Source organism: Netta rufina (assembly GCF_964035555.1).
Source record: "Netta rufina genome assembly, chromosome: 19".
Lineage (NCBI taxonomy): Eukaryota > Metazoa > Chordata > Aves > Anseriformes > Anatidae > Netta > Netta rufina.
The window spans coordinates 10,857,521-10,876,289 of NC_140143.1; the positions used below are offsets into that span (position 1 = coordinate 10,857,521).

General features: G+C 53.7%; 1 protein-coding gene across 1 annotated transcript; it reads left to right on the forward strand.

Annotated features, from left to right (window-relative positions):
• Window positions 1–701: 701 nt before the first annotated feature.
• On the forward strand, window positions 702–16,110 carry LOC311217003 (bMERB domain-containing protein 1-like; the record flags this gene model as incomplete). The annotated part of the gene is made up of 6 exons (XM_084298720.1): window positions 702–765; window positions 6,288–6,408; window positions 11,660–11,733; window positions 15,074–15,188; window positions 15,311–15,384; window positions 15,992–16,110. 6 exons carry the CDS (start codon window positions 702–704, stop codon window positions 16,108–16,110), a joined length of 567 nt encoding a protein of 188 aa, XP_084154846.1.
• Window positions 16,111–18,769: the final 2,659 nt, after the last annotated feature.

Consider the following 18,769-nt stretch of genomic DNA (forward strand, 5'->3'; position numbering starts at 1 on the left):
AGTTCCAGGCTGGGACAAGGCACTGAGGTGGTGACACTTGTCCTTGCTGCATCCCACAGAAGAGCTCCATGGCAGGAGAGGAGGAGCAGCTCACAGCCACGATCCCCGTTCCAGTGGGTGCTGCCAACAAACCTTTGACTTCCAGACCATCGCGTATTTTTGAAGGTTTTTTAAACACTTTGCTGTTCTGTTTTTCCCCAGGGGGCAGTTACTCTTGGTGCAAAGTGCAGCTGCCCATGCCCACCTCCTCGCCCTGCTTTTAGGGGCCCGGCTGAACCCCGCATCCCCCCGCAGCACGCCCCATGCCGGCTCTGCACCCCCACATCCCCATTCCTGGCAGGAGCCCCAAGCCCGGGGGGGCTCCCGCGGGGCAGCACCTTCCAGCCCCACTGCTGTGACCGGGGGGCGGGGGGGGAGGCTACTTTTATTATTTTATCCTTTATTTCATTATTTTACGTGCTGTTTGCGAGGCGGGAAGGGGAGAGGGGGAGCACATGAAGGACGAAAGCGGGGCCGAGGAGCGGGGCCGGGGGGGGGCCGGGGCCGGGGCCGGGGGGGCGGCGGCGGCCGGCAGGGGGCGCGGCGGCCCCGGCGGAGCGGAGCGGATCGGGGGGGAGCGGCGGGAGCCCCCCCGGCCCCGCCCGGCGGAGCGGAGCGGAGCGGGCAGGGCAGGGCCGGGCAGGGCCGCGCCGTGCTGCGGCATGGAGGGGACGCGGACCCCCCCCCGCTACGGATCGCTCGAGTCCACCCGCTGGCCGCAGCCAGGTGAGCTCCAAACTTTGCCCCGGGTGGCTCCGGTGCTGTCCCCCCGCCGCCCCTCCGGTTCTCCCCCCCCTCTCCATCCTCCCCACGGACTCGGGTACCGGAGCCCCGCGGGGCGCCCGCAGCGGTACCGGCCCCAAGGGGAGCCGGGCACGGGCTGGGGGAGCCCCCGGGGAGCCCCCAGGAATGGGGCAGGGACGGGGGGACGGGGTGCATGGGGAGGGAGGGAAGGGGCGGCTGGGGGAGAAGGGGTGGACAGCAGGGGATGGAGGGAGGGAGGATGGAGGGGAGAGAGGGTGGAGGGACCGAGGGCTGGCTGGAGGGGAGGAAGGATGGAGGGAGGAATGAGCCCCCCCCGGCTGATGCTGCCCAGGGAGGTGCAGAGCCGCCCTGGTCGGCAGGCTGGGTGCCCACGCTGCCCTTCGCTGCCTTTTCCCATTCTGACCAGTTCCTCCAGAATGAAACGGGGTGGGCCTGGGGTGGCGGTGAGGGTCTGACCAGGGGGATCACCCAAATCATAGGACCTGGCCTTGGGGTGGGAGGTGATATCCCCCACACCTGGGCTGTGGGCACCCCGGGGAAAGGAGGCTCCTGCAGCCGGGGCGTCCTTCCAGCTGTAGTCCTACCCTATGGATAGCACAACCCCTGCCCTTCCCCGTCCCTTTCTGCTCCCCGTTAGCCCCTTGCACCCAGCAGGATGGGGACAAGCAGCCAGAAAGTCATGGAGGGAGGCACGGAGCAAACTCCAGCACCTTGCTTGATGCTGCTGTGGGGCTGTTGCCCGTGAATCTGCTCAGCTCCACGGGGAGCTACCTGAAGTGTCCATCGTTCTCCTTTGTGCCTTCCAGAGCAGTAATATTTATCCCCATCATCTACCCCTGCCTGAGAAGAGTGTCTGGGCGAGGGCGTGCAGGGGTCTGAGCTTGTCCTGCAGGACTGGGGTGCTCGGCCGTGCACTGCAGGTTCTTGAGGTTTGTGTCCCTCTGCTGGGCACCCCAGGGGACAAGCACTGTGCCACCTCTGTAAACACTGCCCCAGAGCCGGGCAGCATGTTGTGGTTGCTCTTGTTATCAGACTTGCGGAGCAAGGGCTGGTGGTGGTGAGCTGAATGCCTCCTGCCCACGCTGCTTTCTATGGCAGGGAAAAACCCACAGCTGAGTTAAAGGCCTCTTGGGATGTGGCCCAGGTAAAGGGCCCTGACCCCCCTCCTTGGGGCACTGTCGATCAGTCGCCCAACTTTGATCATCGCTCACAACTCAACCCTGAACTGGCTGCTGCTGTGACTCATCCCAGACTTGCTGCTGGCTGTCTAAATGTTTTCACCAAAGCCATACGGAGTGAAAGTCTCCAGCTATTATACTCCTCATTAACGATACTCTCTTCCCCTGGGCCATGCGTGATGATCAGAGCATCCCCAAGTTGAGATCAAAGCTTTCTCCCCTTACTGGGTTTCCCAGCTGGGAATGCTGCCTGTCGGGGCGCTTTGCTTGGGCAGCGTGGGGCAGATTTCTGTGCGTGGGGCAGATTTCTGTGTGGGGGGCAGATTTCTGTGGGGGGGGGGCAGATTTCTGTGTGTGGGGCAGATTTCTGTGTGGGGGGCAGATTTCTGTATGTGGGGCAGATTTCCATGCCTGGTGCCACTGCCGCCTGTGCAGCTGTGGGAGCAAAGGGGCCCTGAGCAACGTGACTGCACATGTGGTCATCCTGCTGCCTCCTTGAAGGGACACTCAGACTGTAAGCTTGGACACAGGTTTAATGAACACCTCTGCTATAGCCCCTAATTGGTGCCAGGCACTTAGAAATGGGTGTTAGAAACCCATTCTCAGCTTGGCAAAACCACCTCTGGGGACATCTTTGGCCCAGCTGTCTGCAGGATGTGCTGGGTTTTACTCCCTTGTGAGCTCTGAGTGTCCACGCTTCCATCTGTGATGGCTTTATGGAGTCGCTGCCATCACACAGGCTGCGCGGGGAGCTGTGGTGTGGCCTGTGCCTGTAGCTGGGGGGCTCAGGGACGTGGGATCCCCTGCGTCTGCCTGGAGAAAGCGTCTCCTGCACTCGCAGAGAAGATCCATGTAAATCCTATGTATTCGTCACAGACTTACCTCATCACATGGAATCACAGAGGAATCTGGATCAGGAGGGAGCTCTGGAGTTCTCGAGCCCAACTCCCAGCTCCCAGCAGGTTTAGTTAGATCAGGTCACTCACAGCCTTGTCCAGAAGGAATCTTGGACCAAGGATGAGATCCCTTGACCTCTCCAGTCCCAGTTCTTGTTTCCTGAAGGGAAAATGTTTTCCTGCAATCTAACTGGAACCTCCAGTGTTCCAGCTTGTGTTCATCATCTCTTGCCTGATCTTCGCACACCTCCAAAAGGAGTCTGACTCCCTCTTCTCTGCTTCCTCCCATTAGGTAGCTGAGGACAGCCATGAGATCCCCCTTCACCTTTTCTCCTTCGGGTTGAGCAAACCTGCTTCTGTCAGCCTCTCCTTGCCCATCTTGTGCTCCTGTCCCTGCCCTTGCTCAGATGTTCAGCTCTTGGCAAGACTGCCTGTGGTCCTGGGCAGATGCTGGTGGATGGAAGGGGTCTCCACCAGCAAGTTAATCCTATCAGCATCCTGTAGGATAGGGCATCCTATCAGTAGCCCTCGGGTTGCTGTCTATATGGATTCACTGGTTTCTCATGAGGATTGATGGATGTTTTTCGTGCAGAGGATTAGCTCTGTTTTCCATTGCCCAGGTGTTCCTGCACCCCACAGTGTCTCCGGTCCTGCTTCCCAAGCCCTTGTGTTTTCTTGGTGCCAATCAACGTGAAGGATTGGCTGATGTTGGGCAGGGTCTCACCCTTACCAAAAACCCCAGCAGCAGCAGCGTGGGGTTTCTGATCCCGAGGACTTTCTCCATTCTTCACTGAAAACAGAAGGGGTAAGGAGGAGGTGCCTGTGACAGATTTTAAGGAAGCAGAGGGAAGCGTTGGGGGCTGGTGGAGGCCCGAACAACAGTGGCAGAAGGGTGCTCCTGCCAGGGGGCTGTGTCCATTTTGCAGGAGCTCTCACCTGGGGCTGCCCTTGCTCCTAAATTAAGCAGCTCCAGGCACACCACTCCCTGCTTAGAGCTCTTCTCCAGGACGTACTGCTCCGGTGAGATCTTCCCTGCCGTGCTGAGGACACGTCTTGCCTTAGGGACACTGAGTGCCCTGTCCCAACCACACCACCAAGGGGAGCTTCCAGCTCAAATCCTGCAACCATCGCTCTGCTGCATGGCATAGACCTGTCCCTTGTCCCCACCCCGTGTGTCACTCCTGACCTGCAGCCTCCGCTGTCCTGCAGAAAGGTGGCTGCGGGGTGCATGAGGGCAGCTCCTCCTGCGCAGTGTGTCCCCAGCCACGCTGAATTCCCTGTTGTTGATGCAAACCCACCCTGAGCCGAGCCAGCAGCTCTCTCACCCCTGTGGGCAGCTGCCTGTGGGCTGACATTGCCCACCACTGCCTCCTCCTCCCTTCGTGTGCACAGGCGAGGATTCGCTCCCGCAGCTGGGATGGCTGTGGCTAATGAGGTTCTGGGATGAGAAGGGAGAAGGAGCGATGCTGACACCTGTTTCAAGCCATTGTGCTCATTGTTGTGGGTGGGAAGCAGCTGGCTGATGACCTGAGCCAGGTACTTCTGCCACCAGTGATCAGAGCTGTGCTGGGTGAGTCCCCCACCCACCCAGGACAGCAGTGACAGGAGCTCCCCCGGGCCCACCCCTGTGCTCCAAGCAGGGCTCAGATCTGTCCTCGGCTAATGAGAGCTGCAGTCAGCTTGTGTCTTTGTTTACTGGAGCATCTGTAAAACAAACAGCCTCGTCATTTCAGCCTGGTCACTGAAGGGACACTTGGAGCAATGCAGCTTTTTCCTGACAGGTCTAGAGCCGCACTGAAGTGTAGGCAGCACCCCAGGGAGCGGCTCCTTCAAGTGCACGGTGGCCATTCTGTCTGCACCCTGGGGTGTGTTACCTGCTTGTCTGCTGCCTTCTGCAGGGAGGTGTGAGCAGGGCACATATACAGAGAGGTGTGAGCAGGGCACACCTGCAGGGAGGTGTGAGCACTGCCCCCAGCCCCCTGCCCATGGCCGGGTGCAGCAGCGAGGCGCTGCGGGGTGGCAGTGCAGCAGGATGCTCGGGATGGGAGCTCAGCATCCCGGTCCCCTAGCAACCGAGGTCCTGTCCCCTAGCAACAGCAGCCCGGTCCTGCAGCAACCGCATCCCTGGTCCCGTAGCAACCCCAGTCCGGTCCCCTAGCAACCCCTTCAGGCCGATGGAAAGCAGGCTGGGGGCTTGGGGAGGGGTCCTGGGCTTGTTTGCAGCAGAGCCAAGAGCTGATGGGAGGCAGCACATCCAGCCTCACGTTGTGTCCAGCCCACATTTCCCTTGATCTGTCCTGAGCGGGCGCTGGCTCCTAGGAGCATCTTGAGAGTTCAGGATGGGGAACGACTGAGGATTCGGCATGCTGGTGTTGGCTGAAAGGGTCCTGGATGGCTGCTGGGGAGGGAGGCATTCTCCGAGTAATCCTCATTAGTTTCTAAGCCAGAAAGAGAGGAGAACTATTCCCCAAACCAGTCATGGTAACCTAAACTACTCATATTGCTGCTCTTAAACCTTCTCCACCAGCAGCCTTGGAAACATGCCTCACTCTGGGAACAATTTCTCCAGCAGTTTTAAGTGATGAGCAGAGGACCAGTGAGTGCGGGGTGCTTTGCCTTGTGCCTTTGTACTGATCTCTTCCTGCCCTGCATGGGCAAAGTCCCAGGGCTGCAGAAAGGCAAAGTCTCATAGCAGAGATGTGTGCACTGTGGAGATCCAAAGGAAGCACAATTTTCCCCTGATGTGTGTGATTGTTAACGTTGTCTCATAGCCTGGCTTTGCTGTAGCTGCTGAGCCCCCCCCCCCCGACCTGTGCTGCGCGTACATCACAGGAGAGCCAGATTAGCCTGCGTGTGATGAATGCACTGCTGCACGTCACTGATAACAAGCTCGCTGACATGATGCTGAGAGCCAGACTGGCAGGGAGCAGGGAGCTGGCCTTCTCTATCCCATAAAACAGGCTGGGGGTTGCTGCAGACTGTGCAGGCTTGTAGGCACTGTGTGAATCAGTGGGACATCAGTGGGACATGGATGGAGGCAGAGCTGGTGGTCAGAGCAGGATGATGCCTGCTGGACTCTCATCCTGCCCATTCCCCCGGCTTGCCACCACGCTCTTCTGAAATACGAGAGCCTCTTTTTCCCATATTTTGCTGTGATGTTTTTGGCTCTTGTCCTGAGTCAATGACATACCCTTTTCCTGACTGTTTCCCCAAGTGGGTTTCCCAAAGTACTCTTTCCATGAATGTGTCGGGCTCTTTCCTCTTGCAGCAGCAACCTGGAAAAGAACTTGAAATTGCACACGCTTACTGGTGACGCTGTCTGGTGTTTGCAGGGGGTCTGGGAAACGCCATCGTCCTCAGCACCTTAAATGTCAGCTGATGGCTGATGTGGCTCCATTTTCCTTTACAGAGGATGAAATTGTTTCCATGGCCGACTCCACCACCACCATCGATGACATCGAAGGGGAACTCTTCAAAATCGAGAGGATCAGGGAGATCCTGGTGAGGAGGGAGTCGGAGCTGAGATACATGTGAGTGCTGGGAGCCAGCCTGTTTCTATGCAAACAGAGTTGATGGCATGGGTTTAACCAAGCTAAAACATGCCCGTATTCCACCATGAGCACCCCATCTTCTCAGCAGGTTCATGCTCAGCTCTTGGGCTGGGATTGGGAAGGGCCCTGAGGTTTGGTGTCTCATTGCTGCTCTCTGGAGATACTGCTTTGCCCCAGCATGCAGATCTCTGGCTGTTGAACAGCCATGTGGCTGCAGTTTTCCGTCCCCACACTGCAACGTTACGCATCCTCCCAGCTCTGATGTGTCTGGACCAGCCTCAGTCCCTCGTTCCCAGCACAGCCTTTGCAGCTAGATGTGGGGGGAAGGGTTTTCTCCAGGGCTCAGGGCTGTAGTCAAAACAGTTTTGGAGTAAAATTCTGAATGCCTTTCATATTTAAGGCAATCAATAGTCACTGTGCTGCAGTGACTGAGGGTGATGAAGAACATTTTCTCAGGATATATATTGGGATCTGCTGTGGTGTGGGAGGAGAAGGACTGACTTACCCATGCTCCAGATTACAATGGCACAATGGTCTCCACTGAGTTCTTCCCTTTTGGAGTATCAGCACGGAGAATTTGGGTGCACAGAGTGCCAAGATCAAAGTGGCACAAAAAGAATCACAGAATCTTAGAATATCCAGAGTTGGAAGAGACCCACAAGGATCATCGAGTCCAACTTCTGGCCCCACACAGGTCTACCCAAAAATTCAGACCGCATGGCTGAGAGCACAGTCCAAACGCTTCTTGAACTCTGACAGGCTTGGTGCTGTGACTACGTCCCTGGGGAGCCTGTTCCAGTGTGCGACCACCCTCTCAGTGAAGAACCTCTTCCTGATGTCCAGCCTAAAGCTCCCCTGCCTCAGCTTGCCACCATTCCCACAGGTCCTGTGACTTGTGATTAAGGAGAATAGATCGGCGCCTGCCCCTCCACTCCTCCTCGCGAGGAAGTTGTAGGCCGCAATGAGGTCTCCCCTCAGCCGCCTCTTCTCCAGGCTGAACAGGCCCAGTGCCCTCAGCCGCTCCTCATACATCTTCCCCTCTAGGCCCTTCACCATCTTAGTTGCCCTCCTCTGGACACTCTCCAGCAGTTCAATGTCCTTTTTGTACTGTGGTGCCCAGAACTGCACACAGTGCTCAAGGTGAGGCCACACCAGAGTAGAGCGGGACAATCACCTCCCTCGACCGACTAGCGATGCTGTGCTTGATGCACCTGAGGATATGGTTGGCCCTCCTGGCTGCCAGGGCACACTGCTGGCTCATATTCAACTTGCTGCCAACCACAACCCCCAGATCCCCCTCTGCGGGGCTGCTCTCTAGTGTCTCATCGCCCAGTCTGTACAGCCAGGGTTGCCCCGTCCTTGGTGCAGGACCCGGCACTTGCCTTTGTTAAACTTCATGTGGTTGGTGATCACCCAGCTCTCCAATCTCTCCGGATCTCTCTGCAAGGCCTTTTCACCCTCAACAGTGTCAACAACTCCAAGTTCAGTGTCATCAGCAAATTTGCTCAGAACACCTTCTAGTCCTACATCCAAATTGTTTATAAAAACATTGAAGATGACTGGTCCTAAAATGGAGCCTTGGGGGACCCCACTGGTGACAGGCTGCCCATTTACCACAACCCTTTGAGCCCTGCCTGTCAGCCAGCTGTTCACCCATCGTATGATGTTTTTATCTGGCTATATGCTGGACATTTTGTCCAGTAGGATCTTATGAGAAACTGTGTCAAGAGCTTTACTGAAAAGGCAGAAATAAAGCCAGTTTGATGCAGAGGGATGGCCACAAGAGAAAAGCTCATGAAGCAAAGCTGCAGCAAAGCTGCACAGCCCCTCTGGGGCCGCTGGGGTCTGCAGTCCTGACTCTGGCTTAGTGGGCAGAGGCAACTGGGAGGCAGCTGAGAAAAAAAGCAAAGATCCAAGGGGCTGGAAGGCTCACTGCAACATGAGATAAACAGGTGGCGCTCCCAGCACAGCTCTGCATATCATGAGCATGGTTTCCAGCTTGCAAAGACCTGCATGCCATCAGCAAGAGGCAAAGCAGGGTGCTTGGCCAAGACGCCTCTGAGCCAGAAACATAATGAGGGACATACCCTGGGTCAGCTCAGAGCTGCAGAAAGCTGGGTCAGACCCATGGAAATGGGGCTCCCAGCTCCCTGCACTGCCTTAGGGCAACCCTCAAAGTCCTGGTGTGGGCGAAGAGGGAACATGCCATGCACGTGGAAGTGAGATGTTATCTGTCGGCCTCATTAAAATCTCAATGACCCAAATCAAAATTCAACAAGCAGTTATAATTTGAATTGCGATGATACTAGCATTCATGGTCTGAATTGATTATGCTTTTTAATATCACTACCTTGCTACAGTCAGCCCAGTCCTGAGCTCCCGTGCGGTCAGGTCAGCCGCAAACCTGTGATTTTTTAATGGTAATTGGAAAAAAAAAAAAAAAAAAGTATTTACTGGGCTACAGTACTTGACATGCTGCTATTTTAACATGTTTGGGTCTCCACTGGTGCCTGCACCACAGGGATGACAGGAGCCTGGCAGTGCCCATGTAAACCCGCTGCCTGCAGTAGCTGTGAGCTGGACTGTGGTCTCATGGCTCAGATTTGGAGTGATGACCTCTGTGAGGGATCAGCACAGTTCGTCCCAAATCTATTGCTGAAACGGATTTTTGGAAGTCATAAAAAGTGAAGTACTTAAATGCTTTCCATGGCAACCAGTACCTAAATCTCATGGGTGCTGTCAAAACTCACAGCTCTTGGTTTTCTGTATCCCATTATTTGTTTTCTATGTCCTTGGGTGGGTACGGCTGCAAAATTCATCACTGGGAAGTTTTTGGAGGCACCAGAATTGCATGTCTGAGCAGCTGGGAGTCACTGCCAGGGACAAGGGAACTCCCAGGCCTGGCTTCTGCATGGTGGGTTTAGACAGGATGGGGCTGTGGGGCTGCAGTGGGGCTTATTTTACCAATGGGGGAAAAAATAGGATCAGTTGGACTGTAGGTCTCAGGGAAATGGACATCTCCGTTGATGTGCCACCAAGCGGAGATGTGACTTGTCTGGTCAGTCCATAGGGACTGGTGTTTTCTTCTTGCTGGAGATGTCAACCTAAAATATTACAACATTTCTGTGTTTAATATTTAATGTTCAATATTTACAACATGTCTGTGCTGTGGAAAACAATGACACTCCTGGCATTTCTCCCGTTACAGGGCAAAAGAAAGGTCTGAATTTCCTACGAGAGGTGCAGCTTCACTCCTTACCTGCTCTGTGCAGAAGTGACCTGCTCTGATCCCAGAGCCAGGCAGGGCAGCACGGCCGTGGCTGATGCTGCAACATTATCTCAGGTGGCAGAAATAATCCCAACTCCAGCAGCAGCCTCCTGGGTGCTTGCCTTTGCAATCTCTCCCAGGTTTTATTGAAATGACAATTTTTATTACCACCCATTCATTACTTTTATTATAAGTTTTCAAATGATTTAATTCAATTTTAATTTTGATATTTCAGTTATCATTTGACTCTTTATTTTAATTTTAATAAGTCTATCACCGTTGATCAGCCACTTGCCCATGTGTCCTGTGCAGCCCTCCTGCTCGTGCTCTTTGCAGAAGCTCAGGGCTCAGCCACCAAGGCACGAGGAGCAGGTGATACAAGGACAGACAGAGCTCCCTCTTCTCCCTGCACAGCTGCCAGCCGTTGGCATTGGTGGACCTGCTCAGTGCAGTCTGCAAACAAGTGAAGACACTGTCAGATGGAGCAAGGGAATAACAGAGCCAAGAGGAAAGACTTCCTCCACCTGGGATGTTCTCCTCCTACAGCGATATCACACGGGGTCCCTCTTCATCAGTCTGTTCGTTTTCCTTTCTCTAATTAATATTTCTGGTGTCCTCGGCACAGCTGACAAATCTGCAGCTTCGAGTAGCTCTAGCGTGACTCATCCCAGATGGGTGGACGGCGTGACTCAGTGGAAGGGCCAGCAGGATTACCGAAGGTGCAGGCAGGGCTTTTAATAACAAGGGCACATCTGTTCAAGGTGGCACCAGCTCGTGAGTCGACTGTGTATTATCTGTAGACACAGATCATGTTTTAGGGTTTCTCATCACTCACAGATGTGGAGCTTGCTAAAAATATCAGCTGAGTTCTTCCGGGTTGGATGCTTTGCCATGCACCCTGCACAGCATCCATGGAGTGAGTTTTCCTGCCTTCAGGTCTTGGGTGACCTTGGGAAGCTCATGTCAAGATGCTGGAGTGCTTGGTAGGGCTCAGGAGGACGTACAGAGTCTCTATCAAGGTTAAAAAAAAAAAAGGGGGTTTTCTGATTCCTTGATTTCAAATGAGCCAGTGGCCCAAATCCCCTGAGTAGGGTTCTCTGTTTCCTGGGTGCCTCAGTGCCATTGGAGAGTGCCCAAAACCCTTCAAACTGAGGCATTAAAGTTTACTGTGACCAGACATCATCATTCCTCGGTCTTGTCCAAGTGGGGCTTTAGTGAGGGCACAAGCATGTGATATTTTTGTGATAAATCAATGAGTAAATTGGGTTAAGCCTTCTCCACTAGCTGCACTCACACCGGTGCACCTTTGGGGGTGGCTGAGCATCTATGGTGCTTCCTCCTCCTCCCCGGGCATCACCACACTGCCCCAGCACGGTGTGTGCCACCCTGCTGCTGACACTTGAGCTAAGCTCAGTGCCGCCTTGGGCTTGTCCTTCTTGGTGTCTTGCTGCTGCCGTGAGATGGTTTCATTGCCCACGGCTTCAGCAGGCACCTTTTCTCCTGTTGAAATGACCTTGCTCCTCAGCAGGCACCTGCAAAGTTTGCACACTTTTCCCCTGTGTTGTATTTCATTTTTCTGACTCTTTTTTTAATTTCTGCAGAAAGCTGGTATTAAAAGTGTCAGACTTTTCTTGGTGGTGGCAGTTTCTCTTTGCTTTTAGATTTTGCTATTTAAGGATTTTTTTTTTTTTTTGAGAAGAAACACAACTGCTATTGCATGTGCCAGGTTTTAATAAGGTATCATTGTCATTAGAGTGACAAAACTTTTGCTTTGCCAACAGCCAGTGACACAACCCATTTAGCTGCAAAAGCTGCTCTGAGATGAAGTGGCTGCCGATTCCCATGGGAAGATCTGTGCTCCCCACCGTGGGCACTGAGGGCATGTGCTGGGTTTTGCTCTGGACATTTTACACCTTTCCTCTCCCAGCGTTTCCCTCAGTGGTTTCATTTGTGTCTCTGCAGGATGGATGACATTCAGCTTTGCAAAGAAATCAGCCGGCTGAAAAAGGAGCTTCAAAAACTGATAGCCCTTCCAGGTAAGGCTTTGTAGAACTTCAAAGAGCTGCACCCTGCCTCTGCACTCAACAGAAAGATTGCCATGAAATCCAAAAAGCTCTTCACCATGTCCCCCCTTGGGACGCTCCCAGAGATGCTGCGGCTGCAGGCAGAGCATGAGCAGCAGGAACTTGGCTCCTTTGGTCTGACCCAAGGTCTTTCTCGGGACAGGGAGACCTCGTGCAGGCCTAAGCTGACAGCAGAGGAAACAGAAGGGGAAGAAATACAAGTCCTCTGAGGAGCAGCGTGGGTCTGGTAGAGGGGGAAGACAGGGAAGGGTTGAGTTAGGTTCCAGTGAATGGTGGGACCTGCAGCGTCCACTGAGAAAATGGCTTGGGTGAGTTAAGGGGAGAAGCAGGGGACATTGTGAGACCACACCTTGGAGGCAGCGGGATGAGAGAGACCTTCAGAGGCCTCAAGAGCATGGAAAGCAATGAATTGGTGCTGTGACCATGTCAGAGATGTCCGTCAGCAGCAGGGCAGAGGGCAGCATCTGCCAGGACAGGGCTCCTGGTTGCAGCCAGGGTAAGATGGGTGCTGGGTGTCCCTGTCACAACCAGACCTGCCCTTCTGTGGCCAAATCTCAGCTCTCTAAAGGATCCCCTTCAGCCAAAATACTTTAATAAAAGCACACACCAAACAACTCCAGGTTCGAATGAGAAAGAACAAGAAGGGCTTCCTCACACACTTGCCCATCACTGCTCATCAAGCTGTGCCTCCTCCTAGGACATCCCCATTCAGCCCCAGGAAGGACTCTGGCTGTGTTTTCAGGACCAGGTGGGAGTCAGGTCCCTGCTTACTCGTACTCATGTGAGCCTTAAGATCCAGATCTCGGTTACTTCCACCACAGGTACCTCGCTGAAGATGCTGTGCTGAGACCACGGAGTGGGTAGCAGGGGGCGATGCCTGGGCCCAGCTGTGCACATCTGCTCTCCAGAGCAGCTCAGCTCAGCAGGTCTGCGCCCGAGGTTATCCCCAAGCCAAGGGTGGAAGAGACCTTTTCTGCTGCCATAGTGTCGCTGTGCTGTGTGTGCTTGTGAAACGCCAGACTGAGGCAGGTTAGAGCCCAACTGCTGCTTAATATGCAGGTCTTTGTCAGATTAATATAACCTGGCTGCATCAGAGGGAGGTTCAGGCTTGGGTGGGGGAGGATTCTGCCATGAAGACAGGAGCTGCATGAGAAATGTAGACCCACATCTCATAGGGATTTTTAATTCAAACAGCTTCTAGTTTGTAAATTAAGGCATGACTTAAATGGTGGCTTAGGAACAGAGTTAAACTTGTTTTCTGAAGATTGAGGAATGTGGCTGGCTTTTCTTCATCTGCTTTGGTCTTTAATTTCATGTCTTTTCATTGTTCCCAGATTCAGCTGAAGCAGGAATGCTGCTTACATGAGGGATGCTTTTTTTGCCTTCTTTATAACTTGGCTCAAATCAGGCCGTGCTGGAAAAATCCTGCAAATTGCCTGCTTTGTGAGACTGTAGCAGCAGATCATTCATAAAAATGGGTGTTGAGGTTTGGTTCAGAGAAGGATTCAAAGACGTCAGTGCTTACTCAGAGCTCATCCAGACCTGTGGCATGAAATCTCACCAGACCAAAGTGCCTTTAATAATTCAGAGAGATACCGTGGTCATGATGGACTCTGACATCAGCAGGTTGGAAAAAAAGGTGCAGTGTTTGTACAGTGGGTTAACTCTGATGTGCTGTAACTCAGGAATGGAGACTGCTAACTAACTCCAACTAAGCCGTTATGTTTGTGGCCAGCCTGATGATTCTGATTTTCACGGCAGCCTAATGACACTGTGCTTTAATTCCCAGCAGACAGGTGGAAGCTGCTGCAGGAGGCTGTGGCAATGGCCCTGTGACTTTCCATTAACTCTTCATGGAGAAAGACCCATGTCTGTGTCCCAAATCAGCTTTTTCTGCCGGGGAGCTCAAGCTCACTCCCTGCACAAAACCACAATTGGAGGAGAAGCCTTTGTTTTCTGGGGGTGTTCCTAACAGCATGATGATAATGAATTCCTTCTACTCAGACCCCCACAGCAGCACCTCCCAGCAATTCATAGCAGACTTTAAACTACAAATCAATACACAGTTTACGTAACTGCTGAGACCCTGCTGACAGGGTTCGCTCCATACTGAGAATTTTGCTGCATTTTTATTTAGCTGAAGGAAAACTGGAGATTGATCCATCGTGTGCTGGATTGATTTTGGAGCTGGCTGCTGAATTCAGAAATGGTGTTAAATAGCTGCAGCGCAGACAGTCACAATTTCCTCCCAAGGTAGCTCTCCATTTAAATCTAACACTCCTCTATCTTATAGAATCATAGAGTGGTTTGGGTTAGAAGGAACCTTTAAAGGCCATCTAGCCCAATCCCCAAGGATCTCCACATATCCTGCTTACCAGTATGTACCAATTTTATGGAACATGATATCACAGTGATGTGAGAGTTTCCTGGGTCTTCACTAATTCACTGCCCAAAAATACGTGGCACAAGTGCTTGAGTTAGGTCAGTGTGGGTGTGCAGGTGACAATCAGGGCTAGTACATTCAAAATAGCCTGGCAGACACTTGCAGTCATCCTTGTCATTGGGGGTGGATGGAGCCCATGTAGGCTGACAATGTTTTGAAAGGTCAGATGCACTGGGTAAGATCACAGGGACAGTGCTCAGCAGGGAATAAGGCTATGAAAAGCAGTGGATCGTGTTTGTTTTCATGTCTTTCTCTATACAGGATGGTGGTGCAACATGTTCCCAGAGCACATGGGCATTGCTGATAATTCCCCCTTTCTGTTTTTGAGTCACTTGGATCCCTGGCTGGTTTTTCAAGGACCTGGCTGAGTGGCAGCCAGGTGGGGTCTCTGGAGACTAAGACCATGGTTGGGTGTTCTGGCATGGGAAGTGTGGGTTAGGCACATCCTGGCAGAAGGATGATACCTGAATCTGACATTTCTGACCACCTTGGGACCAGGTGCCCACCCTCTTCAGCAGTGACCCCTAGAGAGCCATGGTTTTCCACCAGTGAGGCGACTTTGCTTAGCAACCCTTTCTCTGCTTTGTGAAGCTCCCAGTTGCATCTAGCAATGCTCATCCCCATGGAGTTTTGGTGAGAAACTCAAAATTCAGAGTTTGATCACACCAGACCCAGGTGATGTGAGATGAGGTTGTTGCTTATTTAGCAGCCTGTATCTGGGTCCAGGCACTTTGGGTTGGATTTTTCCCCTGCTGTTATATCTGTTTCCAAGTGGGGCAGAGCAAGCTTGGCCTTGGCACAGGAGTGTTGACCCCTGCTGTTGTGTGAAATATGCTCCTTGTGCTGCAGAGACCGAGAAGTCCAACGAGGAGAAGCAGAAGGAGGAGGAGCTGGTGCAGCAGATACACAAGCTGGTGGAAACTCGGGATTTTCTGGTGGACGATGTGGAGTTTGAGAGGCTCAGGTAGCTGGGTACAATTTATTCCTTGCAATGAGGACAGTGCAATCTGTCCTTAGATCGGCGTTATGCTTTGCCAGATGCCTCGCTGCTCCTTTCCCAGGTACTAATCAATCTCTTTATCACAGGGAGAGAGAAGAAGACAAGGAAATGGCAGAATTCCTGCAAAATAAGCTCTCCAAAAGCTACCTCCAGAAAGCAAGTAGGTGGCTGATGAGTTTTATTCCTCCCATTGAACCTCCCTGCCAGTTTCTCCCTTCATTAAGCACTTTGTTCACAAGAGTTCATTGTTCTTTGTGGGGCGAGCTTACCTGGAGGCCGTCTGTTGGTGGAGGAGGGTGTGGGGAAATGGCAAGTTTGGGGTGCTGGTGCTTGAGATCATATTGTGGAAGCATCACAAATCAGTAGATGCTGTGCTTCCGTTTACCCTCCTGGCACTTCTCAGCCAGCATGGCCTATGAGAACTAGGACAAGTGGGTGTCCTTTCATGGTTCATGTACTTCATCTGACCTTTTCGAACCATCCTCTTCCATTTCATCACAGTTGGCTGAGGTCACAAGTCACGGTATCCATTCAGCCGTCCTCTCTTCATGGCCTTTGGTGGCAGGCCAGCCTTCCCTGTGCCTCCATCACTGCTGGAGGAACACCTCCCCAGCGTGGTGGGCATCTCCTGCCCTGGGTCCCTGTGCCTCTGCGTGAGGAGGGGCAGCACCACAGCCCTGAGAGGAGCTCTCAGAAGAAGCAATGGGCCTGTGCTCTTGTCAGTGAGCAGACACCAACCCTAAAGGTAACAATGCCTCTCTCCATAGCTCCTGTCAAAGAGAAGAAAATGACTTCCAGAGGGCAGCAAACCTCCGCCCCGTATATGACCAAGACAGGCCTCACACTGCTCAAGGAGTGCTGTGGCTTCACCTGCTCCATCATGTAGCCAGTCCCCAGCTCCTCTGCACAGGACATGACCATGGTAGTGTTCGCCTCCTGGGCTGGGTGACAGGGGTTCCCTGGAGTACTGGGGCTGCCCGTACGGGGTGGGTGAGCACTGATATATGGGACACAGAGCTCTTGGCACAGCAGGAATGGGGTGCGAGGGACCACCAGGCTGCAGCCCATGGGGCTGGAAGGGAGGCAGCAGTGGTGATGGCTGGAAGGAGGCCGAGGAGATGGAGGGAAGCATGAAGGGAATAACGTGGTTGCAACCCATGGTTTCCTATTTCTTTCCTTTTCTCCCCAGGTCTCCAGCCAGAGTCCACTACCTGCTGTCCTCCGAGAGTTTCAACCTCCTGTCATTATTCATGCTTCCCACTGCAGCACCGCCACTGAAGAGACTTTCCAAGTAGGCTGGTGCAAGCTTGAATGATGGCATGTCTCCTTGGTGCCATGTCAATGGTCGTCTCCTCCATGACATCAACTGAATCCCACCTGAGCTCAGCTTGGCAGAGGTGTGTGCAGCAGTGAGCCCACGACAAAGAGGTTCTGCACCTGCCGGTGTAATAAAACAAGCACTTGGAGCTAACGTTTGGAGAACATCGTGCTCCACCATCCAAGAGAAGCTGTTGCCACAGATCTCATCCTTGGCCTTGTACCTTGTACCAGCTCGTGAGTCTCTGTGGGATGGTTCCTAAGGACTCTTTGTGGGGAATGTCTCTGGTCTGGGTTTTGTTGCATTTGCCTTGATGTTATTGCCAAGTCCCCTATGGCTCTGGGTAGATCTGTGGGAAGTGGGAAGGGCATTGCCTGGGGCTGGCTGAATGAAGGGCTAATTCTTGTGATGCTTTCACCTGAGCACAGATGTAGTGTGTTGAACTACAGGCAGATGATCTGCTTTCTCCACCTCGCTATTACTGGGTTCAGTTTCAGCTCCAAGGAAAAAGAGGAAATCAGAGAAAAAGAGGAAAGGAGACAAAATCAGAAGAACAGAGCAACATGCAAAGGAAGATGAATCCAAATGGGAGACTAGAAATGTGGCAGGGAAGGTTGAGAGAGCAGGTGAGAGACACCCTCAATGCCAAGAGGGCACGCAGCCCTGCCCTCCGGTGCCCATCCAGTGCCCCCAGGCTTAGCACCATGAGCTGGACCTAAGTCCTATGTGAAAGGCTCACAGCACCCCGAGGTCACCCAGTGTTTCAGTCCTGCTGTCCCCTCTGAGCATCCCCATGTGGAGATGGCACAGACAGAACTGCTACACCCACTGCAGCAGGACAGGGGCTCTCCTTCTCACAGGCTGTGGAGGCCTCTCACATCTCGAGCCCTGCCTGCCCTGTAGGGTGGTGTCGTGTCACTGGGTGGCCCGGGGTGGCCTCCCCTTTGGGTGGCTGCCCAGGAGCTTGTGCTGCCCTCTGGCCAAAGTGCTGAGGCCTTCAGCTCAGCCCTGCTGCAGCTTGCCGGTGGGCCTGGAGGTGGTGGGTGCCTCTGCCTGGCCCAGGGCCCGGCGTGCCCATGTCAGAGAGGTTGCAGCCCACCTGTCTCTCCTCATTGCACCTGAAAGCACATTCATCCCTATAAAACCACGCAGGTGGGACCCTTCCTGGTGCAATGTCACAAGCAGGTCCAAGTTCCTCCTGCATTTCTCTATCAGCACTGCCAGAAATCCCAGTTCTCTAACCTTTGAAAAGGGGTTTCCACTCACTTGTCCTTCCTGAGCAATCTTCTCTCCATGTGGTTCTTACCAGCAGCAATGAAAGTCCACGAGCTCTTAAGCAATCCCTCTGCACACTCACAGGCCGGGGTGCAGGGCCCCAGCAGGCTGTCACTGTACCTGTCCACCTCTAGCAAACTTGACCCCGCTTTGGTTCAGGTCTCCTCTGAGCTGACCTCAATGGTCTCAGTCTGAAGCCTGCTTACATTTTGTGCTGCTTATTGTTAACGACCTACTGCACCCCTTGCCGGTTCCTGGTGTTCCCCTTGCTTTGGGGAGGCTCCACTGCAGGCTGGAGGGAGCGCCCCGTGGAGCTTCCCTCTGCTTTGCCAGCCGGGTGTAACAACACGAGGTACCTCCGCACCGCAATACACGGCCGGGGCTGTTGCTCAAGCAGCAGTGACAGGCCAGCAGCAGTAGCATCCAGCCTGGAGCTGGTGGGACAGATCGGGCCTCTCTGCTCTTCCAGACACTGTCCCGTGGCTGCTGTGCCTGGCAGTGCTGCAGCCAGGAGTGGAGCGATGTGGGTTCTCGCTGAGACCCACACAGACCCGTGGCTCAGGGCCTACAAGACCCCTCGCACTGTGCTCACCTTCCCCAGGCCTTGGGAAGGGTGAATTCCTGAGCCAGGATGTTTTGTTGGGCCAAGAGGGAGCCAAAGGCCGGGAAGGGCCCTTGATCCACTGCTTGGTCCCCAAATTCATCACTACCTCCACCCCTCCAGGCCCCAGGAGCCAGACTTCAGCTGGTGTGCAGTGCTTGGGCAGGCAGGGAGGATGGCCAGGAAGGAGACGGGGAGGATCCCGACCTGTTTTGCTCTGTGTTTGCCGGCTGTGTTTGTGTGGCTGGTTGTTGAACAGAAGGCAGGCTGCTGTCCTGGTCATATGATCCTATTTGGCCTGTGTTTTACCTGATGGCAAAGGTGCGCAGCACACGGGAGCGACACTCGTTC